This window comes from Colletotrichum destructivum, chromosome 7 (genome assembly GCF_034447905.1).
Source record: "Colletotrichum destructivum chromosome 7, complete sequence".
NCBI lineage: Eukaryota > Fungi > Ascomycota > Sordariomycetes > Glomerellales > Glomerellaceae > Colletotrichum > Colletotrichum destructivum.
The window spans coordinates 353,265-380,301 of NC_085902.1; the positions used below are offsets into that span (position 1 = coordinate 353,265).

Consider the following 27,037-nt stretch of genomic DNA (forward strand, 5'->3'; position numbering starts at 1 on the left):
GTTTGATATATACGGACCACAACCACACCATACCCTTCCTAGTCAGAAAAGACAACGGTAGTAGTTGGTAAAACCCCCTCCTCGGGGCAAGACCACAGACAAGACCCAGGTGTCGCCGGAACTACTACTCGTCGTCGTCGTCGTCGTCCATGAGACTGGTGAACTGGAACTGCTTGCTCTTGCCGGCGGAGGAGGCGCCGGCGCCGGCGGCGACGCTGTCGCGGCGGTAGGCCTCCTGCTGCTCGCGGCGGATCTTGTCCATCTTCTCCTGGTATTCCCTGTTCTTGCGCTCGGCCTCGAGCTTCTCCTGCTCCTCGCGGGCCCGGCGCTCCTCCTCCTCGCGGCGCTTCGCCTCGGCGATCTGCTGCGGGTCGTAGCCGCGCGGGTCGATGCCCTTGTCGGCCAGGTCCTGGTAGACGGACATGGCGCCGCTGCGGATCTGGAACTCGTTGGGCCAGGGGACGAAGCTGGCGTTGAAGTGCGGGTCGAGGTGGTTCCGCAGGCCGTCGGGCAGCGAGGTGGCGCCGCTCGTCGTCGTCGTCGTCGTCGCCGCCGTCGTCATCATCATTGTCGCGGGGTGCTGGCCCCCCTGGATGCCGTCCTGTAGGGGGCTGCTGCTGTTGGCCGCGGCCGAGGGGCCCGGGGTCTGGGCCTGGCTCGGCGTCGGGGCCGCGCTGACGGGCTGGCTTTGGAGGCCGTTGGCGGCGGCGGCCGGGGTGTTTGGGTTGGTGGTCATGCTGGCGTTCGGGTCTGGGGCGGGAGTGTCCCCGGCCGTTGCGGCAACGACGCCGGCGGTGAGGGCGGCGGGCGGGAGGGTGGTCTTGCTGATGCGGCGGGCGTAGTTCAGGAGCTCGTCGTACTTGATGGGGTACCTGGGTCCGTCGGGGTAGACGGTGATCTGGGTGGTGGTGATGTCCTTGCGGGTCGTCGCGAGGCTCTGGAGGGTCTCGCGGATCTGGGTATCGAGGGAGGCGGTCGTCGCGCGGAGCTGCTGCAACAGGAGATTGTTGTTCTGATGTGTTTGTACTGTGAGCAGAGGGTGTTAGCTTTGGACATGGGGGCAGAGGTACTGTTTTTCATCAGTATCATATCATTCTCACCTTCATTGAGGCCTTTGGCAAGGTCATTGTCGGCTTCGTGGAGGTCCAGTGCCTGCTTCGCATGAGGGTGGTATTTGGAGACCGACTCGATGAGACTGGCCAGGGCCTTCTCGACACGATCGAAACGAGCGTCAATGAGCTTGTCCATTTTTTCGTCTCTAAGAAACAAGTTGTCTCTGGAGAAAAGTCCCCTGTGTCGGCCGAGATTGTTGGTCGAAGTGAAGCTGTGTAGGTATGTGTGTGTAGGTAGGTGTGGAGGAGGAATCGGGCGTGCAAGGCTGAACTGAACTGCGCTGAAGGTTCCCGCTGAGCTGTGGATTGGTGGGCCAGTGGTGGTGGTGGTGGTGGTGGTGGCCCGCCCGAAGACGCGCGCCGATTGGCCACGGGCTTCGATGTTCGCTCGCAGCCTGTAGCCTGAGGCGCATTGGAAATGCGGCCGGCTTTTCCCGCTAAGAACCTGAACCCGAACTCGCGCAACATCACCGATTCTCCCACGACGCTCCCTCTTTTGCATCTGCAATTGAATCCTCCCCGAGTTCGTTCGCACGACCACCACGCCCAAGATGCCTTCTCCCGTACGTCTCCTGCCGTTCGAATGCTGGCCTAAGCCGAAATTCTCCTCTGGGCGCAATGGCACCCTCCGTGTTACCAACCCACTGACAAACCTGCTCTGAATAGTCCCGCGTTGGTACTCAGTACCCTCCTACCTTCCGCAGCAAGTTCGGCCCCAAGTAGGTTCTCGGCCCTGCCCACGACTCTTCCGTCTACGATCCCACCACCAAGCGAGACTCGGAACCCGCCATGCCTCCGGACGACGCTGGAACTGCGCGCGAATACTCGGTCATAGATACAGTGGACTGACTGAACGACTCTAGGTACACCACGGTGCCCAACGTTGCCGGCTGGACCGTTTCCCAGGTCATCAAGCTGTGAGTTGCCCTCCGCAATGGATCCAACAACCGCGACATCCCGATCTCTGAGGTGGGGTCCATTGGCATTAGCGGACAACCGCCTGTTGGAAGGCCGTCGATTGCTCGATTCCGGGGCAATGAATGGAACGCCGGACCACCAAACAACCGAGATGCGGACAACTTGCGACGATCAGGAGCAGCATCACTGACGATTAATCACAGCGGAGTCCGTGCTGGTGGTTTCGGCGCCGCCGCCGGCATTGCCGCCCTCTTCTTCACCTCTGGCATTCCCAGAATCCAGACTGATATCCTCATGGTATGACTAGTCTACGATACAACAGCCCCCGACAGCAACCCGGGCTGAATGCTGACCCCCTCTTTAGAAGATTCCCGTCCTCGGCCAGACCTACGTCAAGGACATCCCCGCCTCTGACAACGTATGTGGCCCTCGGAAAGAAAGGCTGTGGGGGATGATGTATGCTAACCTGATGATGACAGCCTTTCTAAATGCACAACGTGGCCTGGATGCCCTTTACCAGAGTAGACAATGGAAAGGCGGCATTGCAGGGCGGTGTTGTGAGACTAGGGATTGCCCTCCCCTTTTGGGCATGTATAAAAGACACAATAGATTCTTGAACTTCAGCTGGTGTTTGACAAACGAGTGACTTGTCTAGTGCCATGAGTCGATGCATGTTTACTTTGAAAGTACAAGGCTTTTGAAGTGTTACAGCATGTAATAGACAAGACTCAATGCAGCAAAAGACACTTTCCAAAAAGACAGCAGCTAGAATTATGTGTACTCCAATTCCATTGAGCCCTGGTTTTATTCTTGAGAGTCCAAGATGAGCCGTGTGTGGAGACAGTGCGAATATGCGGAATTGCCCTCTGCCAGACATTTGACGAACTGTTCACTTTCTCCCATCTCATCTCAACTCACCTGGTCTCACTTGCAAGTGTGAGAGCAATTGCTGCATGAGCTGACCTGCCCAGCTTGCAGGGCCTCAACTGCATCAACTCTAGCTTCACTAGCTTCATTTCACTCTTTTAGGGATTTTCTTCCTTTATCCATCTTGAGCCAAACCATAGCTCATCCCCCCCCCCAAAATCACCAGTCTTTCCTTTTCAACAACTAGCTGTGTGTGTCCCCTTTTGGGACATCCATCCCATCCATCATCATGAAGGCAATCGAGGCCTTTGTCGATGGGCTCAACATCCTCTCGGTCATCGTCCTCTACTTGCTGTTATGGCTCATCACCCCAAAGATGCCGAACCCGGACCCCTCGGGGCCAAAGACCAACAAGCTCTACGACGTGCTGATGCGGCTCTCATACATCATCATCTTCCTCCTCGGCTGGGTTTGGTGCAGCAACGTCATGGCCCACGTCGACAAGCCGTACCTGGTCAGCTCTACCACCCATGTTATCTTCTCCTCTGAGTTGCTCTCATACTGACCGTTTCTAGGACGAGGTCTTCCACATCCCACAAGCTCAAAAGTTCTGCGACGGACGATGGGACGAGTGGGATGACAAAATCACCACCCCTCCCGGCCTGTAAGTCAAACACCATCACCGTCACCATCATCATCATCACTCCTCCCCCTCCACCTCCCCCCCCCTCCTCTTCCCACAACCCAGACACTTCAACTGACATCCCCCAGGTACATACTTTCCAAGTACTACCTCCAGACCATGATGCGGCCCGAGTGCTCCGTCCTCGACCTCCGCGGCGTCAACATCGTCGCCGTCCTGGGCGTCGGCATCCTCGCAACCCACTGCCGCCACCTCCTCGAGACCCGCCGCCCCGACGCCGCGTCCCCGGCCCCGCCCGCCGTGCTCTCCTTCCACGCCATCCACCTCGGCTGGAACGTCGCCCTCTTCCCCGTGCTCTTTTTCTTCTCGGGCCTGTACTACACCGACGTCGTCTCGACGCTGTCCGTGCTGGTGGCCTACTACCACCACCTGCGCCGCATGCGCGAGGAGACGAGCTCGTTCCTCAGCGACTGGACCACCGTCGTCGTCGGCGTCCTCGCCCTCCTCATGAGGCAGACCAACGTCTTCTGGGTCGTCGTGTACATGGGCGGCCTAGAGGCCGTTGCCGCCGTCAAGGCCCTGCGTCCCGAGCCCGTGGCCAGGCCGGCTATGACGACCCTGGGCGAATACGTCAGGTTCTACGCCTGGCGATACTCGGTGGGGGATGTCCACGATCCGCCCCTCAATACCGCGTGGCCAGACGGTGCGTCCTCCTTTTTCACTTGGGTTTTTGGGCCGAAGCCCCTTCGCTGACCGCCCTCCAGACTTGTTCTTCTCCGCCTTGAGCATCGGCATCGCAGCCCTGGCGAACCCTCTCCGCGTCCTGAAGAAGGTCTACCCGCACATCACCGTCATGGCCCTCTTCGCCGGCTTCGTGGCCTGGAACGGCGGCGTAGTATTGGGTAAGTCTCGTCAACGGGAACAAACAATCCTTCCTGGGCACTCTCTTCTGCCCACCTATTCTTTTTTTCTTCTTCTCTAATATGTCGCAGGTGACAAGTCCAACCACGTCGCGACGTTGCATCTCGCCCAGATGCTCTACATCTGGCCCCTCTTCGCCTTCTTCTCCTTCCCGCTCTTCCTCCCCTCCGCCATCGGCCTTCTCCGCTTCCTGCGCGGCGTCTTCGCCGTGGCCTCCGGGAAGAACGCCCCCAGGCCCGCAGAGTCCAGCTCCTCGACGCCGTCCCGCAAGCATACGCTGCCCGAGTCCTCCCAGGCCGGCTCGTCCAAGAAACAAAAGACCCGAGCCCAAGATGAGCCGGGCCTACAGATCGCCAACGCTCCCGCGACATCATCACCGTTCGTCAACGCCCTCCAGACACTGATCTCATCCAAGCTCTACCATCTACTCCTTACCCCGTCCCTCATCGTCCTGACCCTCGCCGTCATCCGCTTTAACACCATCATCCACCCTTTCACCCTCGCCGACAACAGACACTACATGTTCTACATCTTCCGGTATACCATCCGGCGTCCGGGCCTATTCCGCTACTACCTCGTCATCCCTTACACCCTCGCCCGCTGGCTCTGCTGGGATACGCTCGGCGGCTGCGGCCAGGGCGGGCTCCTTTCGGACCACACGGGAGACTGCTCGGGTCGCTACACGGCCTCGCGTCCCGGCCCGTTCGAGAACAGCCCCTTCGGCAACCCAGCTCAGCGTGCGCGTGCCGAGAAGCCACTGGCGACGGAACCCCTAGAGGAGGCCCTCGAGCAGCCCGCCCGGTCCGGCGAAGCCGCCGCCGACGACGCCAACGACTCAAAGGCGGCAAAGGCACGCTACGACCCTTTCGCCATCGTCACCCTAGCCGACCCAGCGTCGCAGAGCACCGAACCCCCGGCCTCCTCGACCGCCATCCTGCTCCTCCTCGCCACGACGCTGTCCCTGATGACGGCGCCCCTCGTTGAGCCGCGCTACTTCATCCTCCCCTGGGTCTTCTGGCGCATCCTCGTCCCGGGCTGGCGGCTCCACGGCCACGGCCACGCCGCCGCCGCGCATCCCGCCCTGGCCCAGCTCGAGCGTCTCCCGGTGGTCGGGTCCCTTGCCCGGTTCGGAAAAAAGTTTGACGTCCGGCTCGTCCTCGAGACGCTGTGGTTCGTGCTGGTCAACGTGGTCACCATGTACATCTTCCTCGCCAAGCCGTACCTGTGGAGATCCGAGCACGGCAGGGTCTTGGAGAATGGCAGGATGCAGCGCTTCATGTGGTGAGAGAGGATTTCTGTCACCAAGCCGCGCAATCGGCAATAAGGCGGTTTTCCTTGACTTGAAGATACGCCGTACACCATACGGAATTCACGACTGGATCATAGGAAAAGAATTCGACAAAAGAATGAAAATGAGATGAGACACTTCGGCCCCCGATTGTTTCGCTTAACGTGATGCTTTTTCTTGTGCACTTTCATGTGCTCTACCCCTCATCGGGTTGCCTACTTGTTTCGGTCCGAAAAGAGAATCATGATTTCCCAAACGCCGTTGATCCCCGAATTCCCTTGTGGATTCGATATGTCTTCCTCCCAGATGTATCATTTCGATTTGTTTGTCGATAATGCCGAGTCCCTTGTCCTGCCTATGTACCCAAGCCGTGTGCCATCTTCATCCAGGTTTGTTCAGTCTTGCAACCCCTTGCGCCGCCATCATGGCAATCGTCGTGCTCTATAAACTCAGCCTGTCCAGACTGAGGCCGTCGTTACTGCGCACCCGTCGGACGACACCAAGCTTGAAGAACTTCTCTTCGCCAGCGGCGGTCCGTCCACCGATATACCACTTATCGGCACCCAAGACGTCGCGGAACCCTTCGCTGCTGCTGTCGCTACCACGCCGTCGGTTCGAGCCGCCGGGGATCGGGATGCCGCCGCGCGGAGAGTGTAGTGGGTACTGGTTCATGACGCCTGATGACGGGCGTGTCGCCGAGTTGGCGGTGGCGGTGCCTGCTCCGCTACTCGGCGATGCATTCGACGAGATGGCTCGGGGTGCTGAAGCGGCGGATTGAGTTGCATATGACGACGATGATGACGTCTGTGTGGAGTGCTTGTTGGGCTGTTGTGATGAAAGCGTAGTCGCGGAGGGAGACTGCTGGCGGAAGGAGGCGAAGAAGGTGGACAGGAAAAAGGGTCGTTGAGATGGCATCGTTGGCTGTGTCTGACCGTGATAGCGCCAGTCTCCTTCGTTCGCCGTGTGGTGATGTGATGACGCTGCGCAGATCGAGGGGGCTCTCGAGTTCGTTCGTGTGTGCGTGCGCGCGTGCGGTTCTTTTCAGTAGGAGGGGAAGACCGCTAATATTATGTTTTGACACAAGGGGGGTGACGGGTAGGTTCCGCTGGCGAAGGGATAAAGTCAGAGGATTCGGTCGGGGACCCCTATTCTCGTGGTATGAAGTTCTTCCGGATTGCTGGAGGCTTATGCTGTCATCCGTGCCCGCACCGGGTCGATCCTGGGGCAGAGCGTCGAAGCTTGCGCTGCAAGAGGGTTTCGCACGGGGAAGAGAAATGAGGAGCCGCAGCGTCGGGAGGGGTGATGCAGGTTCGGGATCCCGGTGTTTGGCGACTGAAATATCTTGCGACGTTGGCTGGAAGGCAGTTGGGTCGTCGAGTGGGAGAAACGTGTCGCCGTCCCTGGTGGTGATATAGGGAGCGAAGAGTCAGTCTCGATCCTGCGGGCGGGATTTCGATCGCAAAGGCGCTGAGGGGTGAGTGATCGGCGTGGAGGTGCAGCGCAGACGCAGGCAAGCAAGCAAGGAAGCAGAACAGGTGCTGGTTCTGAGAAGAGCGCGGGATGCGTGTGGGCCGGATGGATAGATGGATGGATGAGGGGAGCGTTGGCGGTAGTGTATGTATGTATGTATGTATGGATGGATGGATGGACGGATATGTGTGTGCGGTCATCCAGGCCGAATCCGAATCCTGTATTTCGGGAAGAGTGCGGCGTGCGTCGGAATGCTTCGCGGGCCCTGGTCGGTCTCGATTCGACGGTGGACTTGACTCGGTCACAAAATAAAATGCGGAGGGAGGGGAGGGGAGGGGGCCAAGTCGAGTCCCTCGGTTGCAGTAGATGCAGGTTGCGTTGTGTATGAGATAAAAGTACTGACGTCGACTCACCTGTGGTGTGGCCCGCCAAACCGAAACTGGATGTGGGAGAGAGGGCGAGCGAGGGGAGTCTGGAGGGGGGAAGGGGGAAAGCCGGGGGGGCACTTGGCAAGCCCGCAAATGCAGTGAGTAAGAGTGATTGAGTGAGCGAGTGACTGCCGCATCGTGGGTTCGCAACCATCGCTCCTCCTGCCGCCTCTGTCGGCCAATCCCGGAAGGGGAGACTGGGCGTGACGACGGCCTGGTGTGCACGGATTGGATCCACAGTGAGTAATCTTAGAGGTGTGATTGGACGTAGAGACCACCCAGAGTACAGGGTAGGGTTCTAGAGAACCGATACTCGGTACGTACCGACCTAGGTACGGAGACTCGGTCGGCTTCCAGAAAATGTCACTGGCGGCGTTTCCTTCCTCCAGAGTGGAAGATACGTACCCTCTGCACGAAAGCCCCTTCCTTGTCACAAGCGATCCCTATCTTGTCCGAGGTCGACTCCTTCTGGTCTGTCTCAGCAATCGGAAGTGTGGCCCGACATGATTAAGAGGTAGTGTAGTAAAGCAGGTAATCATAATATTCATCACCCAATTCCCCATGCTCAATTTTCCCCAGATTTCTTACTCGTGGCGACTACAGGTACTCATGCAGCTCTGAAAGTCAGCCTCCTGGTTTAAACTCTCGCCTCCGAACTCACTTCAGTACTGTCCTGTATACACAGTACACTCCCAGTCACGCACGTGTGCAAAGTCGCATGTCCACCACCCCTCTTCATACGAAAGATGCCTGCTCCCTGCTGCCATGATCTGATAATCATCATTCCCGTCGAATCATCCTCCTTACCATTGGCTGGTCTGACTAAGGCTCAGCAGCAACACGCAGATCTGGAACCGAAACGCCTGGAGACGCAGGCGGGCTGCGGCACGGCTGCGCAGGATTCCAGGTCCACGAGTCGGGGGGGTGGGGGGTTGCAGCACATGTTCGTTCCTCTAACCCGCCAGCCGCAAGTCGCAAGTCGCAAGTCGATGTTGTTGGTGCTGGCCGGGACTGGTTCGGTCGGGCGCCGTCCAGCTTCCCGTTTGTTCGGCTGCTCGGTCTCACTCACTCTCAGCCTGGATGCCAGCCCGGCCGTGTCGTCTGCAAACTCGCCATATTTGCTCCGTTGAACCTCCGCCTGTCAAAAGTATACGATGTAGGCCCCCATCTCTCGGCCTGCATTGTGATTTCATGTCACAGCTGGGCGCCAACAGGCAAATCTCATCCTTCCACCCTTTCACCCTGGCGCTCTCGGCGTCTGCGGCAGTAGCCTACTTTCCTACATTCCCTTCGCATCGCGTCTCTAGCCTCGAGCTTCACCCGCCTTGTCTCTCTTCTGTCTTCCTGGAAAGCGGCACCGACAGGCGTTTTGGGCAACGCAGTATCGAAGCAACGTCAACAGATCCAAGTGTTCGGCTGTTCGCAGACCGCGGGGCAGCTGTAACGTTGAAGTGTACTTGTCCTGTGTATCCGTACACCAACATTGACTTCAAAAAGGGACCCTTGGCACAGCCTGCCTGGCTTTATTGGCCTTCTCGTCCGAAGTCCCAGCAGCCCACTTGCAACACGCAGATTGGCTATCGTCGCCCAGATCTCTCAACGTGACATCAACCCTCAGCCGTTCGTTCGTTCGTTCGTTCCCCGCACTGGAGACCGGCCACCAGGACACCCTCTCACTCCAACATCGCGGTTTGTCCCGATGTCATCCAACGGCCTCTCCCGTCTACCAGACCAGCTATTGTCATCGTACGGGTATGATTGTTTGTTCATCACAAGTTCTCCAAATCCACCTTGCAGAACCCCTGACACTGTCGGTTTCTTATTCGGCCCTCCTCTTGCCGAGCCAGTGCCGGGCTACCGGGACATTCCCTTTCGCAACTTGATCTCATCTTACGTTCTTGATGCGTTGGAAACCTGCGGGGTTTGCGGGGTCGCATACTCTGGAGCTCTCCGCTCCTCCGGTTTCTTGGATGTTTGCCTTTTCCTTCCGTACCTCGTGTCACCCCTCAAAGAACCAAGGCAAACGTTCTGCGAACCGAGTTTCGTGTATGAGTAGAGCCGTTGCTAGCATGCCATCCCTGGGGCAAGTGTACGACGACGAGAGTCGTTGGGCGACCAAGGCCCGTCCCGGAGTTGAAACGGGTCCGAGCACGGTTTTATGCGTTCGAGCCGTTCCCGAAAGTCATTTTGATGGCCAAAGACTTGAAGGCTTCGGTTCAACCTCACTCTCCCATTCGTTTCCAGCTTCAATGCCAGCTTCTGAGATCGTTCCAGTCGCGGGTTGGTCACCCAACCGCCAGCTCTGTGGCAAGATATGGACTCCAACCTCTTCCCTGTGGCAGAGCTGAACTTGGCGATCCTACCCCATATACCAGCTGCTTTCCATAGGTCTTTTTTTCAACCCGCTTGATGGATCGTGCGCTTGTTCCTCCCGTTCCAAGGGTCCAAAGGCCGAGATTCAATCCTTTGTCTGAAAGCCATTGTGCTTGGGGGCACCTGCAGCCTTCCAACATTCCTTGTGTCACCATAGAAGCTGGGGGCTGCCTGTGGCTGAGTCGCTGGGCACCTTTAGCCAATATCTGTCCAAACACTGCCTACACCTCTTCGGTGGCCAAAAGTGCAACTTCTTGCTTACTTCGGATAGCTTTCTTACCTCAACAAATGCAGTGGAGGCTCCAATATGTTGAACATGGAGCTTTTCTTAGACATGAGACACTCTCATGTACAGCTCTATACTCACTCCATATACATACCCTCGTGTACAGCAGGCAACTACTTGAGCCATGCAGCACATGGCTGAATCTAAGCCACGCAAACACAAGGCTGGCTAAAAAAAAAGATGGGAAGTAGGGTGTCATGGCTGACACCACGGTTCTCCCTGTCATGACTGTCAGCAATTCGTTTAGGGCTGATTGGCCTGCCTTGCTTGATGCCTTCGACGCAATAGGCGGCCAGGTAAGTCTGCTCCAGTTGATGTGCAGAGCTCAGCTCCTTGATTCTCAACTCGAGGCTCCGAGGTTAGCCAGCACGCCTGGCAGCCCGCAGGATGATATATCTGATAATTGTTCCCTGAGAAAACCTTTCAGTAATTGCAAGACTTGCTGACTGCCGCTATCAAAGACTCGACGGAATTACATTGCCCTCTATGGCACTCAAATACCAGGCTCAGATAGGGCTCGCAATCGCCGCCGTCTTCATCTGCCTCAATGTCCTCTATTTTGGCTTCGAATCCGCTATTGCCGTCAGGCGAATCATTCATGAACGTCAACGGCATCCGGGCTCAATAGTCAACGCGCAGTACCTCGCTCCATTGGTCATCGTCCTACTCGGCGGCATTCTCATTCCCTTCCTTTTTGTCGGCGAACGAGACCACCAAAACTCTTGCAGCAAGAATGTCGACGCGGACATCGCCGGTCGCGGCATTCGATTCGCAGCATGGGCGCAGATCGGCGTCCTGCTCTTCGTCGCCCTGCTCGGCACTTTCCACAACCGCGCCACGATGGCCAAGGAGATAGGCGCCGGCCTCGTGGTGACCCATCTCTCGCTCAGCATCGCGTTGCTCATCAATCGACAATATGGCCAACCGACGACGGCCGAGATGGTACTCGGATCGATGATGCTCGACGCCCAGAACAGTGCCCTGTCCATTCCTCTCGTCACGAAAGAAACGCTGGCGGCGCGCTGGCAAGTGGTCATCACAGTGGTGTGCCAGGGCTTCGGCCTTGCTCTCTTGGGCGTCATCCTGCACGAAATCGGTGATGGGAAGTTCGTCGTTTGCGACTGCCGATGCGTTGCGGTTGCTTGGTGGGGTGATGCTGGCGCCGGCGACGGCAACTGCGACAACGCACTCCCCTTTCTTCACATCGTTCGCCGTCAAGACATGAGGGCACTTTGGGTCTACTACTCTTGTCGATTGATATCGTATGCCCAGAGCAGCTTCCACTCGCTGATGAACATGGAGGCTTTCCACAAAGCCGAAAACCAACCCCAAGGCGAAGGGATACTAAACGGCCTTACGTTCCCTCAGGTGCATCCGGAGCCGCGGTCGTGGCTCCAGCAATTGATTTTCAAGCGCAAGCCGAAGAGCGAGTACGAAAAGTACATGACCACCGTCTCTCTGGCATACCTCGTGTACGGCATGTTCGCCATAACGTCGATGGTCGCAGTCGAATGTGCAATGGCGAAGATCAAGCCCGGCGGTGTTGAGAAGATAACCATCGGTCAAGCAATCGCTATCGTCGTTGCTGCGGCGACCATCTTGCGAGCGGTCTGGTTGTTGCACAAGGTGCGGAACGGGGGGTGGGAGGTGCCACCTGTCATTGAAGCATTAACATCCGGTTGTTCTGGGAGGCAGAATTGACCTTGATTACCTTGACATAAGAATGTCTAACTAGCTACTGTCATGATGGCTGTGCTGTCTGGTGGATATGTGTTGTATCGTACTACCTAGGTATGTATGTATGTATATTTCTGTATGCTGTTAGTGAAGTGCAGCCTAGGCTGCTTGCTCTGCTCCGATTGTGACCCACTCTCGCCTGTCAAGCCACGGCGGGAGATATGGGCCACACCACGTGACCATTCCCGAGTCGGCCGAGGCGCAAAGCCACTCTATTTCTAAGCGGAAGATTCCAGAACGCAACGTCAACCGTTCGTCCCGGGCGAAAGTGGAGTCGGCGGACGAGAGACCCCTAGAATCAACGTTTAACCCCCATCGGCGCGGAGCTTCGGTTCGCTGGCGGGGCTCCTTCCCGCAGCTGTACATGTTAAGGTACAGAAAGATACGGTCTGTATGCACTGGTGACAGCAGCGGCCACCTCACCCAGCAGCACACCAGCACTCCAGCATACCAGCGCATCAGCATTGGCAACGGCAGCGGCATCAGCAGCGGCCAGCGTTTCCAGGTTGCACATTACTATTTCTTGAACGCCGCAGGGCTGAGTTGCAGCGACCGGCTTGTCCAACCCCAACCCTCCTTTTCCAACCGACTCCCGCCCACGTCCAGTAACAGCTCCTGAATCCGCCGCCTCGAATCCTACTGTCCGCCCTCCCCCTCCCCCGATCGATCCGTACACTATTGCTGCCCAAGTAGAACACTCTCCTGGCTTCCGTAGCTGCAGGCATCTTTCTCCAAGGTGCTCTCTACCTCAGGGTTCCCCCCTCCTTCCTCTCGCCAGACTTCTGCTTCACCGAACCACAATCGCCAGGCTTGCGAAGTCCCATTCGGCAACCCTTTTCTGCCTTCTCAACGCCTCCAACCTGCTGTCGAACCGGTCTTTTGCACTTTATTCTCCGACTTATATACCAATCGATTAAAGCATTGCACCTGCGCTTGATTCCAATATCGCGACCACCAAGACGTAAAGCACAATGTCGAGATCAATCCAACTCAAGGAAGAAGGCAACCGCCACTTCCAACAGGGTGACTATGCCGGCGCTGAGGCACTTTACTCGAAAGCGTGAGTTTGCCCTCTTGGTCGCCCCACGATCAGACATCCCCAGCCCCGTGCGCTTGTCGCCCATATCCAGCCCGCAGCCCAGGCAGGGACACCAGGGACACCACCCATTGTAGCCTGACGCTAACGATCCGTCCCTGACAGCATCATCGCCGATCCCAAGAACCCTGCGCTCTACACCAACCGTGCCATGGCGCGTCTCAAGCTTGAAATCTGGGACGCCGTCGTCTCCGACTGCGAATCCTGCCTCGGCCTGACCCCCGACAACCTTAAGGCCCACTACTACCTCTCCCAGGCCCAGCTCGCCCTTAAAGACTACGACTCGGCCCTCACGAACGCCCTGAAGGCCCACCACCTATGTGTCCAGACCGGCGACAAGTCTCTGGCCGCCATCACGGCACAGGTCCTGCGGTCGAAGAAGGAGCGGTGGGACTGGATGGAGAAGCGACGCACACGGGAGGCGCGCCATCTGGAAAACGAGGTCGTCGAGATGATGGAGAAGGAGCGCGAGCAAGCCGTCGCGAGCGCCATGGACGACGGGGAGAAGAGGGAGATCGAGGCCGAGTGGGAGCAGAAGATCGAGATGCTGAGGAACACCTTTGAGAAGAGCCGATCGTCCGAGGAGAAGAGGCGCGAGGTCCCGGAGTGGGCCATTGACGACATCAGCTTTGGCGTCATGGTTGACCCGGTCATTGTGAGTTTGATAACCATCTTTTTACCCAGTTGGCATATGACATGGACTTACGCGCTCTCGCAGACCAAAACCGGAAAGTCGTATGAGAGGGCATCCATCATGGAGCACCTGCGGCGCCACCCTAGTGACCCCCTCACCCGTGAACCCCTACTCCCGTCGGAGCTCCGGCCCAATCTTGGTCTGAGGCAGGCTTGCGAAGAGTTCCTTGAGCAGAACGGCTGGGCCGTGGACTGGTAGATCCAATCATCGGCCCTTCCCGCCTTTATCACATCCATGTCGGCGGCACGGTTTGTTCTCTTGCGAATGCATAGCACGGCGTTTTGGAGTTGGCTACAAACGAGACGGTGAGTTGGGCATGAATTGCTACTTGGCAACCTTTTGCAGCCCGTGGTTATCTCTTGGGATTCTGCCCTGAAGGCTTTCGATATACCACGTGTAATTCACTACTACTGGTCCTTTGTAGCACTTAAGACTGATGCTTCCTGTGACAAGGTTGGGTTGGTTGGCAAAGGACTTTGATGTTCCTATGCTCCAGTAACCTTCCAGTGGGCCTTTGACTCTGCAGTAACATTGGTGTCACTGTACACTTGACAATCTGCTCTCCATTTCGCCGGCGTTCAAGGCCACCATCAAGGGCCATTTTGATATTGGCAGTAATGATTCCCAGCTGCAGAGCTGGCAAGGGAACTTCTCATTGACCCGGTTCAGAAGGATGCCTCCACCAAAGCCTGAGTTTTGGTCATGCAGCTTCAGAAGACAACCCATTACTGTGATATTGATAAGGAACAAGACAGCTGGAGAGGCCAAAGCCGATGCTCCATGAGAAGATGTAAGCCGTCAGGGGCGCCATTTCATCGGCAGGCTTTTCCGCATGGAATTCGTCTCTATGATCAGAGACAAACCGGGGTCGTCAATGCAGAATCCGCACTCGACCGTGTGGGTAGGTCAGACCATTCTATCAACATCACTCGATTTTCGGTCGACGGAGTTCGGTATCGTGTCATTCTTAATGCTTCAACTTTCCAATTTTTACATGTACCGGAAAGCTAGAGATGACCACGCTACGCAGTTCTCGACCAAGGTATCTTTCAACGTTCAAATTCAAAGAAATCACAAGACAGCAACATGCCACTCCAATGGAAAACCTTGCCAATTTACGCCGCACGACCACGGATGATATCTGCGGCCTGTGGAACATGACATGTTAGTACCAGGAACCTCAGACAAAAGAGGCCCATCTTCGGGGGGGTTGCATGAACTCACCTTCTCGGCAACGGCATAGACCGTGGTCATGATGTGCGTCGCGGGCACCAGGGGCATGACGCTGGCGTCCACCACGCGCAGACCGCTGACGCCGTAGACCTTCAGCTCGGCGTCGACGACGCCGCCCTCCTCCCTCGGGCCCAGCTTGCAGGTGCCGACGGGGTGGAACAGGGTGGCGCTCTGCTGGCGGACGAAGTCGGCGATGGCGGCGTCGGCGGTCACGTTGGCGCCGGGGACGGCCTCGAAGGGCTGCAGCGCCCCGATGGCGGCGGTGGCCGTGAGCGTGCGGGTGAACTTGACCGCCTCGACCATGAACGAGACGTCGAGCGGGTTCCTGAGGAACGCGGCGTCCCCGAGCGGCGCGTCGAAGGTGCTGGAGGAGGCGGCCTTGAGGCTGCCGCGCGAGTACGGGTGCTGCAGGCCGAGGACCATCACGCCGCCGTCCCAGATGACCTCGAGGAGGGCCGAGTCGTTGGCCAGGAGACGCTCGTTGAGCACCTTGTGCTGCGCCTGGTATCCCCTGACGACTTCGGCCGGGGTGTCCGCGGGCAGGAACGCGGCCCCGTCTTGGGCCGCGGCCTGGGAGCTGAGCGTCTCGCCCGCCTTGGAGTAGGTGGACAGAGGGAGGAAGGCGAGAAAGTCACCGGTGGGGGAGCTCAGGGGGCCGTTCTGCTGGCTGTCGTACTGGGCCCGGGCCTCGGCGGCGAAGGTGGCGTTGCTCTGCAGCAGGGAGCTCGAGGACAGGGTGGTGTTGACTTAGTGTTTTTGGCACATGTCAGTTTTCCATCACACAACGAACGTTATTCCCTATCAGACGAGCAAACGGGTCTTACTCGTGTTTACCACAGCCAAGAAGACGTGGTCGTGAAGGTTCTGGCCCACGGCGGGGAGGTCGACGACGGTTGACACGTTGATGCTGGCGTGGAGGGCGGGATCGCCGATGCCGGAAACCTGGAGGATCTGAGGAGTGTGGAACGTCCCAGCAGCAAGAATCACTTCTCTGTTCACGTTGGCGGTCTGGACCTCGGCCTCCTTGCTGGCGGCGAACTGGAGACGACGAACGGATGATTAGTTTTGACGGAGACTCTTCCCACCGCGACCTCGAGGCAAAACTCACTTCGACCCCAGTCGCCTTGACGGCGTCTCCCATGCCAGTGGTGACAACCCTGGTAACCTGGCGTCCTGTCAGGAGGTGCAGGTTGGGGCGATCGGTGAATCCGTCGTAGTATGCCTCCCGGGCAGAGGAACGAGTCGCGGTCTTGGGGTCCTGGTTGTGAGGGCAGAAGTAGCCGCCGATGGGGCTCCCGTTGGCCTGGTCCTTCGCGATGGTGATGCCGAGCTCCTTGACGGCGTCGATCATGAACTCTGTGCAACAGACTGTGTTAGACGAGTTGTGCCTATCAACATATATACTTCGACGGGTTGTAACTCAACTGGTAGTGGGCCAGAAGAAGGGCGAGTAGGTCACCTGCATCAGCCCGTCGTTGCCGTGGGCAGAATCGTCGACCTCAACGCCCCATTCGGCCACGATCTCGGCAGTCGGAGGCGTGAACTTTTCGTTCTGGTTGTGGCGGTGTTAGAGCCCGAGTTCGCAACTAGGATCGCAGAAAGCTGCAACTCACCTTTTTGAAATAGGGGAGCAGAGCATCCCAGTTCCACCCTTTGGCTCCCAGGCTCTCCCAGCGATCGTAGTCGGATTTCGATCCGCGGTCGAAGACCATCCGGTTGAGCTTGGTTGAGCCGCCCACTACCTTTCCTTGGGGGATCGGAACGACCCGGCCACCCAGCGCGTCGTTGGCGACATACGTCGTGTTCCAGTCGTATTTCGACCCAATCGCGCCACCGGCGAGCCCAGGAATCCTGACGGAGTCCTCGCCTTCGTCACTTAAAGACTCGTGTTAGACATGCCATGTTAGGAAGTCAGTGGTCATTGGGGTTGGCGGCTTACAGTTCACCCGCCTCAATGACGAGAACAGTCACCTCTTCCCCAAAGTTAGCTTGGTTACTGGACAACTAGCTTTTACAGAGTTGAATCATACTCGGGTCTTCGGAAAGTCGGTTGGCTACTGTGAGACCACTGGCACCGGCGCCAACAACAACGTAATCGTAGCTAGGCAACAGCTGTGTGTCGTTCTGTTTCTTAAGGCAGCCTGAAGGAGGGGACGGACGAGCAAGCGCTCCAAAGAGCGGCACTGCTGCCACAGCCACAGCCATCTTCACAACGTACGCCATGGTGACTGGAGCTTGAATGATACGTTAAAAAAGTGATGGGCAAACAACACCGTAAGGTTTCCGCTTATGTACAAGGGTGTTGAGAACGAGTGATGGGGCGATGGGAGACGTGGAGAGTTGCAGAACTGTGTTGACTCGGGACGACCCGATATATGGCCTGGCTAGCCCACGAAGATCAGACTGATTCACTACACAGCTTGCTCGATCTTGCCTGTCATCCGAGCTGCCGGTCTCGTTTGCCGGACATAAACTTACTTCTCCACCAGGTTCAGGGGCGCAAGCGAGCAATACAAGCTGCTGTCGTCGGACAAACGACATATTGGCATGGCAGTACTACGTAATACCTGTTAGAACCGGTAGAACGGTCCAGGAAGAGACTAGGGGGGGGGCTAGGCGAGGGGAACGGAAGCATACAACCAAGGACGGTCAGGCGAGCTCTTCTAAGCTCAACTCCAGGGTATATGGAAAGGGTCTCGGGGGTGGCGCAATGGACGTAGCGTGTTAGCGATTTCTCGGTCAGCAACAACAGCTGCCGCCACTAAACGCGGTTGACATGCGTTGTGGAGCCGACTCGGGTTCCTGGGACAGGTCATCCTGAGATTGCAGCTGGGAGGCGGCCTGCGAGAAATCTGCCGAAGCATGGGTTTTGAATCGTCTAGCTTCATGCTGGTTGGGATGGGCCATCGTGGTGTGAGTCTCGCCTAGCCTCTCGATATACCAACCGTGAACGCTGACAAATATCTTCAGCCAAGCACCAGCGTAGATGATGCAGTCTCTGTGATTAGTTGAGCCAAGGGGCGAGAAGCCTTCTTTTCCAGATGCTGATGATGTACGCTGCAGTGGTAGCGCATGGCCATCGGGGATCATCGCCGGGACAGATTCATCCCATCGGTGCAACCGCCAGAGTCACCCCGGCTCCGCGATTCAGACACAAGGAACCCCGGCCTAATGAGCCCTACCAACCTTCCCCATTCCGTCCCTCCCTTACCTTATCCCCAGGGTCGGCACACTGCCGACGGCCGAAGCGAGCGGACGAGGATTCCTATCGTGTGCTTTACAGCCTCGGTCATGTGCCCTGTTGACTTTAGAGTCCTCTCTGTTTCGTCGACCCGAATCACCCGTCGGCTCATCAGTCCATATGTGGGATTAATTCAGTTTAATTGTGAAGAACGTTTAAGGAACGAGCCAATAAAGAGTTGTTGGTCTGGGGGTAGCAAGAGGCTAGAACAGGCGCGTGCAATTTAAGCTACACGAAAGCAAAGCACGACGACATCACAAGCTCTCGTTGACTGAGTCAAGTCAACGCCTTACCCGTGCCGTAGCGAGGAAGATCTACATGCCGAACTAGGGCATAGTGATGCGAGTCGCACTATTTGCATTGCCGGACGGGTGTTTCATTGTGTTCTGAAGCCCCTGTTGACAATCCTACGGGCAATTTTTCAACTCACAACCTCCGAGCTCACGCGGTCCAGCTCGAGGTGACAAACAACGCACGTTGACCGCCCAACCTTGCGATATTGCGTGGGACGTGTAATCTACCAGGAGGGTTTATAACTGATTACAGCCATCGTCCCAGCGCTCGTCTTTTGATGTCCTGCGCCTACGGCAGTGTCTCGAGAGCCGTTGGCTTAAGTTGTTCTATCCGTCAATGAGGGCCCGGTGCAAGACGTGTTACATCAAGGCGACGGTAGCTCTTAGATCCGATGTTAAGTTATGATATAAAATGATTCTTACAATTAGTCACACCACCATTTGTAAGTCTTCATGGCGAAACTGGTCCATCATCGAAGGTCGGTATAACGCCAGATGACTTCAGACAGATGTTTTCGGAACTTTACGCTGAAATAATTCCCGTACGGATAGAAGCTCATGCATTCATTACCAGGTTTCTTGGTCCGTCAAAGCCTGCCGCAATTCATTGTAATCCGGTGAAAGTGAGAGTTGTCGCAGACTAATTTCCACGGGAACTTCGCAGGTCGTAGGTTTCAACAGTGCTCAGAAGACTTCCACGCTAGGGACATGACGTGATCCGCCGCACGGAATCCAAGTCTTTGAAGCAACGAGAGGCTAGATATGATGCACTTTAATCCCAGTTTCACCAGTACTCATGATCTAGATTAGTTCGGCGGCCTGCCGACCTGATGACATGGAGGAACGGCGACAGCAAGAACGGTAGCCGGGTCACTCCAGCAACTCAACAAAACTTTAATGCTTCGGACGATATTGATCAAACGCGTTCGTCTGAAGCTTATGCCGCCATAGAACAGGCGGCCAAGGAAGTCAAAAGGAGGAACCAAGTCGGCCCCTGAGCAGTTCCCAAACCCCGGTTCAATCAATTGCCTGCACGCGGGTGTTGTCAACACTCTACCTCGGTCATGATCTTCAGGGAACGGCCCTGGTGGCGGGGGAAGATTTCGAGGCAATCTCGGTACTATATCTGCGGGCTACCAACAAGTTCGGCACTTGTGTCTTTGCGAAAATTACATGGAGCCAACTTGGCACCCAAAGCCTAGGTTCGACAGGCAGTCTCAAGAACTTCCAGAATCCAAGGGCCTCCCAAGTGCTCCAACTGCACAGCCGGGTCGACGGAGCTCTGGATAAATTTGACGATTAGTAACGAGAATTTCAGTCTTGTGACTGAAACCCAGAGGAGATGCTCCTGACAAGGCCTGACTCAAAATGCAGTCCATCAGCTCGAGGAAGGGTTTTCGGGGTATTGTAGACAGCACATTGTCCTGCCAGCTATGGTTCACCGTAGCTTGAGGCCATCATTTTCTCATGGTGAGGCAAAGCTCAGTATTCAAGTAAATCCTGCAATAAAAGAGCATTGGTCGAGGTTCTCCGACATGAGTGTTGTTTTACCAACCACTCGATGAAAAGGCTCGTTCGCAACTCGAGAGACAGGTTCCTTTACGGTTCCCAGTCGTTACATCTCGAAATACAGATTGAAAACTAAGATGAAGGGAATCAGTTGAATGATTCGGAAGCGCGGGGTCCAAGTGAATAAAGCGAAAGAAGAAAACAAACAACGACATCGGTAAACAGGGTTGGATCGCAGGCGACAACTTACCAACGCCGTCAGTTATTCTGCAAGTTGACAGAAAGCATACCTAGCCTACCTAAATACCGTCAGGGAGGGCTTCAACACTCTGAAATTGGGAACGGAAAGAAGACAACCTGATAGAAAAACGTGAAGGTGACCTGGTTCGTGAATTGGAAGAACTTGTACATATGAAAACGTTTTCGGCGTTTGGCCTATCTCTCCGCATATATCATCTCTACACCTTGATGAATATCCTATCCAGAACCACAACTCTCACATCATAACTCTCTCTCTTCCTCCTTTTTCTCCTCCTATTTCTCCTTCCATTTCTCCTCCTCTGTCTTTTCCTCAAAACATCCCCTTGGTCGGCTCGGGGAGACCGGCCGCGATGGCGGACCCCGGCGTCGCAGCCTCCATCTCCTCAACGTCCGCGACGGCCGTGGCGAAGGCCTCAGCCGTCCTGGGCATGGACGGTGTGGGCAGCTGCTCGATCGCCGAAAAGTCCAGGCCGTCGCTCGGCAGCAGCTCCACGTATTCGTCGCCGTCCTCGTCGACGAAGACCTCCCTCTCGTTGCCGTCCTCGTCGACAAACACCTTGCCCTCCTCGTTGCCGTCCTCGTCGACGAAGACCTGTCTCCTCCGGTGGTGCTGGCCCGACTCGGCGTCGCACTCGTCCTGGGGTCGTCCCTGCGCCGCGCACATCTCCGTGCTGTCGTCGTCAGAACCGCCGAGCTCGCGCGGGGCGATGATGGGTCGGCCGTCCATCGCGCGCACCTTGGTGAGGCCGCGGGTCAGGGCCGCCGGCGGCGCGTTGTGGTAGGCGGCGGTGAACTGCTGGGCGCCCGGGTTCCTGGCGTACCAGGCGTCGTTGGTGAGGAGGGCGTAGCCCGGGTCGTTGGGCCGCAGCATGCTCGGCCAGCACGGGTTGTCCCACAGGCCGTCGTCCTTGGCCGGCGTCTGCTCCCAGTGGTTGATCTCGAAGACGGCGTTGGGGATGGTGACCTTGAGGCTGGTGGTGTACGTGGTCGTGCCGCCCTTGACGCTGCTGCCGACCTTGCTGTTCTTGTCCGTCGTGACGTGGTTCTCGTTGATCTTCTCGAGGCCGGGCAGCTTGTTCTCGTAGCCGTCGTTCTTCTCGCAGAACTGCTTCCACATGCCGCCGGCCCCTCTGTTCTCCGCGGCGGGGATCAGCCGGACCATCTGGCCCTCGGTGGCCTTGAACCGGATCTCGCCCGCCTTGTTCTTCTTCCCCGTGTTGATGGCTCCCCAGAAGTGGCGCGGGGGGAACTCGTCTCTGTCGCAGCTGTCGTGTTCGGTCCATTCCTGCCCCCAGTCCCAGTGGTGCTGCGCCAGTCGGGGCATGTTGAAGCCCTGGCGTGTCTGTCTCGGCCAGAAGCCCCAACGGTCGGTGGCCAGCCCGTCTCTCCCTGTCTCCGACGTCGCCCAGCACGTCCAACGGACCATGTCAGGGGTGTTGGAGTGGACGCTCATGACGGAGCTGTAGTGGTAGCAGGCCTGGGACCACTCCTTCTTACAGGTAACGGCTGGCGTGGTCAGCACGGTCTCGATCTTGGTCGTAGTCGTCTCGTGCTCCGTAGTGGGACAGTTGTTCTTGTTGTTGTTATTGGCGGCTCGCTTGCCGATCCAGGCCTGGTGGCTCTCGAGGACGACGTCGCGTGTCTCGAGATAAGAATGGCCCAGGTCTCTCTTGAACTTGCACGCGTTGGGCTCCTTCTCGTCGTCCTTGTCTCCCTCCTTGCGACAGTTCCCGACGACCTTCTGCAGCGAGTCGTCGTGCTTCCTGAACGTCGCGCCCATCTTGCTGACGCCCGCCTTGGTCTGCGCTCTCCTGGCGGAGCCCAGGTCGATGAAGTCCCGCGGCTTCTTGATGCGGCCGGCGCTCAGCAGCGCCATGACGGCCATGCCCGCGTTGGACGGGTCGCCGGCGATCTCGGCGATGCTGAAGGCCGTGTTGCCGACGAGCCCTCCGAGGGCGATCATGCGGGCGACGGTCGCCGCGCCGGCGGCCATGGCGGCGAACTCTCCCACAAAGGGGATGAAGAACAGCAGGGCCGAGATGATGTTGAGGATCAGGGCCTCCTTCTCCTCCTTGATGATCTCGCCGCCCTTCTTCTTGGCCTCCTCCATGGAGGTGATGGCCTGCGCCAGCAGGAAGATGGGCACCGACAGAACCTGGAGCACGTCGCCGTTGCCGCCGTCCCAGATGCCGGCGACCACGTCGAAGAAGCGGGCCGAGATGCTCGTGCGGATCTCGTCCAGGTTCTTCTTGACGTCCTTGATGATGTCCTTGGGGTCCGGGATGTCAAAGTCGGACTTGAGCTGGGGGTACCCCGAGATGGAGAGGATTAGCGACGGGACGCAGGGCTGCGGCGTCACGCCAACGGGCGGCGGGCAGTTCTTGATGGCCTCGTTCGGGTCCGTGTTGTACTTGAACGTCCCGAACTCGACCCATTCCTGGATGACGCCCGTCTCCTTCTCGACGGCGTCCCAGAAACCGTCTTCGTCCCGCAGGGTGAGCTTGATGATGTTCATGCCCGTGACGGCGAAGTGGCCCTTCATGTCGGAACAGGGGCCCGTCCAGTCCCCGGAATGGGTCACCCCGTCCGCCTTGATGTCGCAGTCGAAGTAGTCCCGGTACTTGCCGTCGTGCCAGCTGGTGAACTTGGCCATGGCCTGCTTGGCCGAGTCCTTCATGACGCGTCGGTAGGCCGCAAAGTTCTTGTCGTAGCCGTTGTCGACGTCGTCGTAGTTGGCCAACGACTTGTCGAGCATCTTCTCGAGGATGTTAATGGCGAGCACGGGCTTGCAGTCGTCGGACACGTCGCCGTCGTTGGCGAGCGCCTCGAGGTCCGCGTACGTCTTGCTCAGGGGACAGTTGCGGCCGCCCGAGAGATTCGAGTCGTCGCTGTCGCCGCTACCGATGCCGCTGTCGCCGTAGTCCTTGTCCAGGTCGACGGCCCAGTCCGAGACGCCGCCGAAGTTGAGGCCCTTGTACTTGTCGATGCGCCCCTTCTTGGTGTCGTCGTTCATCCAAGCCACCCACTCGGTGCCCTTGTAGACGACAATGTCCGAGTCCGAGTCCTTGTCGTGCCACTCGCTCGCGTCCAGGAGGTCCTTGTTCCAGAGGATCTCGCGGATCTCGGCCGACGAGATGTACCCCGACGTGTCTGTGCAGGGACCGGGCATGGCGTCCGACTGGCTCCGGGTGCCGGTGAAGGTGCATTCGGGTCCGGTGCAGCCCTCCTCCGACATGTGGAAGCTCCGTCCGTAGCTCGCAATGCCCACAAAGACCTTGTGGGAAGGGACGCCGGCCTTGGTGATCATGGCAAGGGATGTCTTGGTCTCGGTCATGTTGATGTGCGAACGGAGACAGTCGCCTCCGGGGCAGCCCGGGCTCGACCACTTGTTGCCGTGATCCCACTGACCGTGGAGATCGTACGACATGTAGACGATGTAGTCGACGACCTCGCCGATCTCCTTGATGGGGAACTGCTTGAGGTACCAGTACGAGGCGGGCGCCGCGATCGAGACGGACTTGTTGCCCAACCTGCGCTTGACCATCTTCAGGAACTCGAGATAGTCCTTGCCCTCGTTGGGGTTGGCGCTCGGGTCGATGTCGGGGATGTCGGGAGCGGAGGGGTATTCCCAGTCAAAGTCGATGCCGTCGAGCCCGTTGTCGTTGACGAACTGGACCACGTTCGCCGCAAAGGTGGCTCGGTTGGCCGGCAGAACGGCGTCGCGGAGGATGTGGACGGTGTCGCCCTCGGCGGAGAAGGCCCATCCGCCCAGGGACACGATGCGCTTGATGCCCGTCATCTTCTTCATCAGGTCGAACTGCGTCTGCAGCTTGCTCGTGTCGATCTTGAAGTCGCCCGGGGTGACGTCCGGGAAGGAGAAGTGGATGTGGGTGTACTTCTTGGTGTCGACGCTCGTGACGTCCATGTGCAGGCAGGGCCGGTTCTTGTTCCAGGCCTCGAAGTAGGCAATGTGCGAGAAGCTGGCCGGGCCCTTGTCGTTGTTGGTGATCTCCATGCCGCAGTTGGAGATGCAGCCGTTCTTGCCGGGCTGCGACGTGCCCGGCGCGCCCGTGTCGGCCGGGGCCAGAGTGCAGAAGTCGCTGTCCATGCCGCATTGGCCCCAGACGTTGCAGCAGACGTTGAGCGGGCACGGGTTCATGTCCGTGAGGTTCTTGTTGCCGCGAGGCTCTCCGTCGGGCTTCTGAGGACCGCAGAGCGCGTTGGAGATGGGGTTGGGCATGGGAGGCTCGCCCTTGGACAGACAGATCTTCTGTCCAGGCTGGAGGTTTTTGCAGCCGGCGAAACCCCACGTGTTCTTGTTGAAGTCCTCGATATCCTTGACCGTGAGGTAGTTGGCGTCGGCATAGTCCCAGCACCCGAACCCTTTATCGATGTCGATGGCATGGCAGTTCCCGTTGGCGTCGGGCTTTGGCCGGACTGCAATAATATGCTCAGTGGTTAGCCTCTGTGCAAGAAACATCACTTACAATTACTTGAGTTGGCCTGGGATGTCGTCTACTTACAGTCTGGAAGGTCGCCCGGAGAGCAGCAGACATGCTGCCTGGGCTTGAGCGTACTGCAGAGGTTCTTGGTGCCGCTGTTATACTTGTCGAACTGCGTGGCGCTGATGCCGCAACGCTTGGCCAGCGCTCCGCAATCATCACCCGATATGACTTCTTCGGCGCGGCAATCGGCCCTGCGATGCAAGGTGTGGAGAGCCCCGCCTCCGGAGACGGCGGTCGAGTTGCTGAGATTATCTGTTCCGTTGGTCGGTAAAGAACTCTTGATGGACCAGAGCTCGACCTCGACGCCCGTCCACTCGGCGGTGAGATCCGGGCTCCTGAGGCACTTTGCGTCCTTCCAGTCGGACAGGGCCTCCTGGACAGAGGTCATGTTGCCCTGGAGATCAGCAACGACGCCGACTCTCCAGACGGAGGGCCGGACCGTCTGGCAGTTTGTGGCGGCAAAGCGTCCGGCCTCGTAGAACTCCTTGGTCTTGACTTTGCGGGCGAGCTTTTCCACAAAGGGGGCGGCGCTCTTCTTGTCAACCGCCGAGCCGACAAAGAGACCGGCGATGGACTCGCGGACCTTTGCAAACATGATGGCGGTCCCGCAGTTGTCCGCGGCATCCAAGTGGCCCTGGAGGGTCTCGATTGCCAAGGCGGTGTCGTTGATGCTCCCGTCAACAGGGCTGCTGTCGTCGGGGAGCCATTCGTGGTAGAAGATGCTTGTCTGGTTGGGGGTCTTGTGCATGTCCGAGGCGCATGTCGACTTGATGTCGTCGCTCAGAGAGCGCTTTTCAGGGGCCCCAAAGGTGAAGGGCACAGGGACGAATTCATCAGTCTTGACCGTAGACTCTTCAGATGCCGTACAGGCTCGGAAAGTGATGTGTTTGTCTGGGTCGTTGATTTTGGTTTCCAGCATGGTATCGAAGAGCATGGGCTGCTCGCAGCGTTTCAACGCTTTGGCTCCATGGAGATAGGTCCAGTTGAGAGGGTTCGGTCCAGAAATGGTGCACCGGACCGGACACGGGTTGACAGGGCTGGCCTCATTCCGGGCAAAGGCACTGCTCGCGAGGCACAGCAGTCCAAAGCCGGCCGAAAGCGAGGGCCGCCACATTGTTTTAAAAGAGAGACGAAGAAGATGCCGGTGTTACCATGCAAAAAGAGTGTGTGATTTAGGGGATGATCATATAAGTGGATGGATGATTCAAAGATTGAATGAATGACTAGCTGACTGAATGAACGACAGACTGACGGACAGACTGGCGGACAGACAGACAGACTGAACGATTGACTGAACGATTGACTGAGTGAATGAATGAATGAACGACTGGATGAAAAAAAGTGTTTCCATGAAAGACGAAAGACAGTCCAGGGATAGGCAAGGTAGATAAACGATGTTGACCATTCGGCCCAGGTACAGGCCAGCAGCTCCGGTGATCAGCCAAGCAAAAGGGGCCGTACACACAGTGACTTGGTTTTCCAAGGGCAAACCGACGGGCTTGATTTCAGACCACCTTACTTACCGAGGTGCACAAAATCGACGCTGGTGATGGATCGAACTCCGATTCTGATTCCGCCTGAGTCGACATCGGCTGAGCCTCTGCCCCTGTCGTCGGGTCCACGTCCCATGTCGATATCCATCTGCTCGACGTAGGCGGGTAATTACACAACGGTCTCGGGCACCGGCTAGTGCTTACTGCAGGTAGGTATCGAGAATTTTGCCATGGACTACTGCGCCAACGCCGTGATGAACGGCTCGAAAATAATGTTCTCGTTGACATTTGGCACACCAATGTTCGCAGGCAGATTTTGACTCAGCCCGCCTTCCTAGGAAGCACCGGGACCTAGATGTTAGTCGAAGGATCGTTGCCAAGATCTGAGTCCAGGGTCTGGAATGCGTTTGTCCGTGAGCCCCTCGACGGACAAATCCAACTTGGGGTGGTAATTCCGGATGTATCCCAGATGTATCCGAGTCCCCTGGATCATCAGTGTTGCATACTCCATCCTCGGGCAACTAGGGGGGTCATCATGAAATTGAGAGGTGTTATCCTATTGGTCCATCAACTCACTTACCTTGAGGGTGCGGTTGGCCCCCATTCTCGCTTAGGGCGGGGCAAGCCACTAACATCACTACGGTTTACTGGCCTCGAGCTCTGGACCAA

At 57.5% G+C, this 27,037-nt stretch overlaps 8 protein-coding genes across 8 annotated transcripts; 4 read left to right on the forward strand and 4 right to left on the reverse strand.

Annotated features, from left to right (window-relative positions):
* Positions 1 to 107: 107 nt before the first annotated feature.
* CDEST_10637 (Putative mediator complex, subunit Med4) lies at positions 108 to 1,351 on the reverse strand. Its single transcript, XM_062926793.1, has 2 exons — positions 1,101 to 1,351; positions 108 to 1,026 (listed from the first exon to the last, which is right to left on the reverse strand). The coding sequence occupies exons 1-2, from the start codon at positions 1,246 to 1,248 to the stop codon at positions 125 to 127; spliced, it is 1,050 nt and encodes a 349-aa protein (XP_062782844.1). The 5' UTR covers positions 1,249 to 1,351; the 3' UTR covers positions 108 to 124.
* A 211-nt stretch (positions 1,352 to 1,562) lies between these two features.
* On the forward strand, positions 1,563 to 2,826 carry CDEST_10638 (uncharacterized protein). Its single transcript, XM_062926794.1, has 6 exons — positions 1,563 to 1,675; positions 1,779 to 1,831; positions 1,976 to 2,029; positions 2,234 to 2,327; positions 2,395 to 2,448; positions 2,510 to 2,826. Exons 1-6 carry the CDS (start codon positions 1,664 to 1,666, stop codon positions 2,516 to 2,518), a joined length of 276 nt encoding a protein of 91 aa, XP_062782845.1. The 5' UTR covers positions 1,563 to 1,663; the 3' UTR covers positions 2,519 to 2,826.
* Positions 2,827 to 2,958: 132 nt separating this feature from the next.
* CDEST_10639 (Putative alpha-2-glucosyltransferase Alg10) lies at positions 2,959 to 6,172 on the forward strand. Its single transcript, XM_062926795.1, has 5 exons — positions 2,959 to 3,411; positions 3,473 to 3,561; positions 3,669 to 4,243; positions 4,305 to 4,442; positions 4,533 to 6,172. Exons 1-5 carry the CDS (start codon positions 3,187 to 3,189, stop codon positions 5,744 to 5,746), a joined length of 2,241 nt encoding a protein of 746 aa, XP_062782846.1. The 5' UTR covers positions 2,959 to 3,186; the 3' UTR covers positions 5,747 to 6,172.
* A 1-nt stretch (position 6,173) lies between these two features.
* On the reverse strand, positions 6,174 to 7,686 carry CDEST_10640 (uncharacterized protein). Its single transcript, XM_062926796.1, has one exon. The coding sequence runs from the start codon at positions 6,662 to 6,664 to the stop codon at positions 6,191 to 6,193; it is 474 nt and encodes a 157-aa protein (XP_062782847.1). The 5' UTR covers positions 6,665 to 7,686; the 3' UTR covers positions 6,174 to 6,190.
* A 3,106-nt stretch (positions 7,687 to 10,792) lies between these two features.
* On the forward strand, positions 10,793 to 12,007 carry CDEST_10641 (uncharacterized protein; the record flags this gene model as incomplete). The annotated part of the gene is made up of 1 exon (XM_062926797.1): positions 10,793 to 12,007. One exon carries the CDS (start codon positions 10,793 to 10,795, stop codon positions 12,005 to 12,007), a length of 1,215 nt encoding a protein of 404 aa, XP_062782848.1.
* Positions 12,008 to 12,340: 333 nt separating this feature from the next.
* On the forward strand, positions 12,341 to 14,494 carry CDEST_10642 (Putative E3 ubiquitin-protein ligase CHIP). The gene is made up of 3 exons (XM_062926798.1): positions 12,341 to 13,103; positions 13,245 to 13,794; positions 13,858 to 14,494. Exons 1-3 carry the CDS (start codon positions 13,015 to 13,017, stop codon positions 14,029 to 14,031), a joined length of 813 nt encoding a protein of 270 aa, XP_062782849.1. The 5' UTR covers positions 12,341 to 13,014; the 3' UTR covers positions 14,032 to 14,494.
* A 340-nt stretch (positions 14,495 to 14,834) lies between these two features.
* CDEST_10643 (Putative glucose-methanol-choline oxidoreductase, FAD/NAD(P)-binding domain superfamily) lies at positions 14,835 to 17,398 on the reverse strand. Its single transcript, XM_062926799.1, has 8 exons — positions 17,097 to 17,398; positions 17,006 to 17,039; positions 16,680 to 16,941; positions 16,492 to 16,618; positions 16,175 to 16,422; positions 15,891 to 16,104; positions 15,058 to 15,812; positions 14,835 to 14,981 (listed from the first exon to the last, which is right to left on the reverse strand). Exons 1-8 carry the CDS (start codon positions 17,287 to 17,289, stop codon positions 14,949 to 14,951), a joined length of 1,866 nt encoding a protein of 621 aa, XP_062782850.1. The 5' UTR covers positions 17,290 to 17,398; the 3' UTR covers positions 14,835 to 14,948.
* A 3,282-nt stretch (positions 17,399 to 20,680) lies between these two features.
* On the reverse strand, positions 20,681 to 25,989 carry CDEST_10644 (Putative glycoside hydrolase family 18, catalytic domain, glycosyl hydrolase family 18 (GH18) active; the record flags this gene model as incomplete). Its single annotated transcript, XM_062926800.1, has 2 exons — positions 20,681 to 24,807; positions 24,894 to 25,989. 2 exons carry the CDS (start codon positions 25,987 to 25,989, stop codon positions 20,681 to 20,683), a joined length of 5,223 nt encoding a protein of 1,740 aa, XP_062782851.1.
* Positions 25,990 to 27,037: the final 1,048 nt, after the last annotated feature.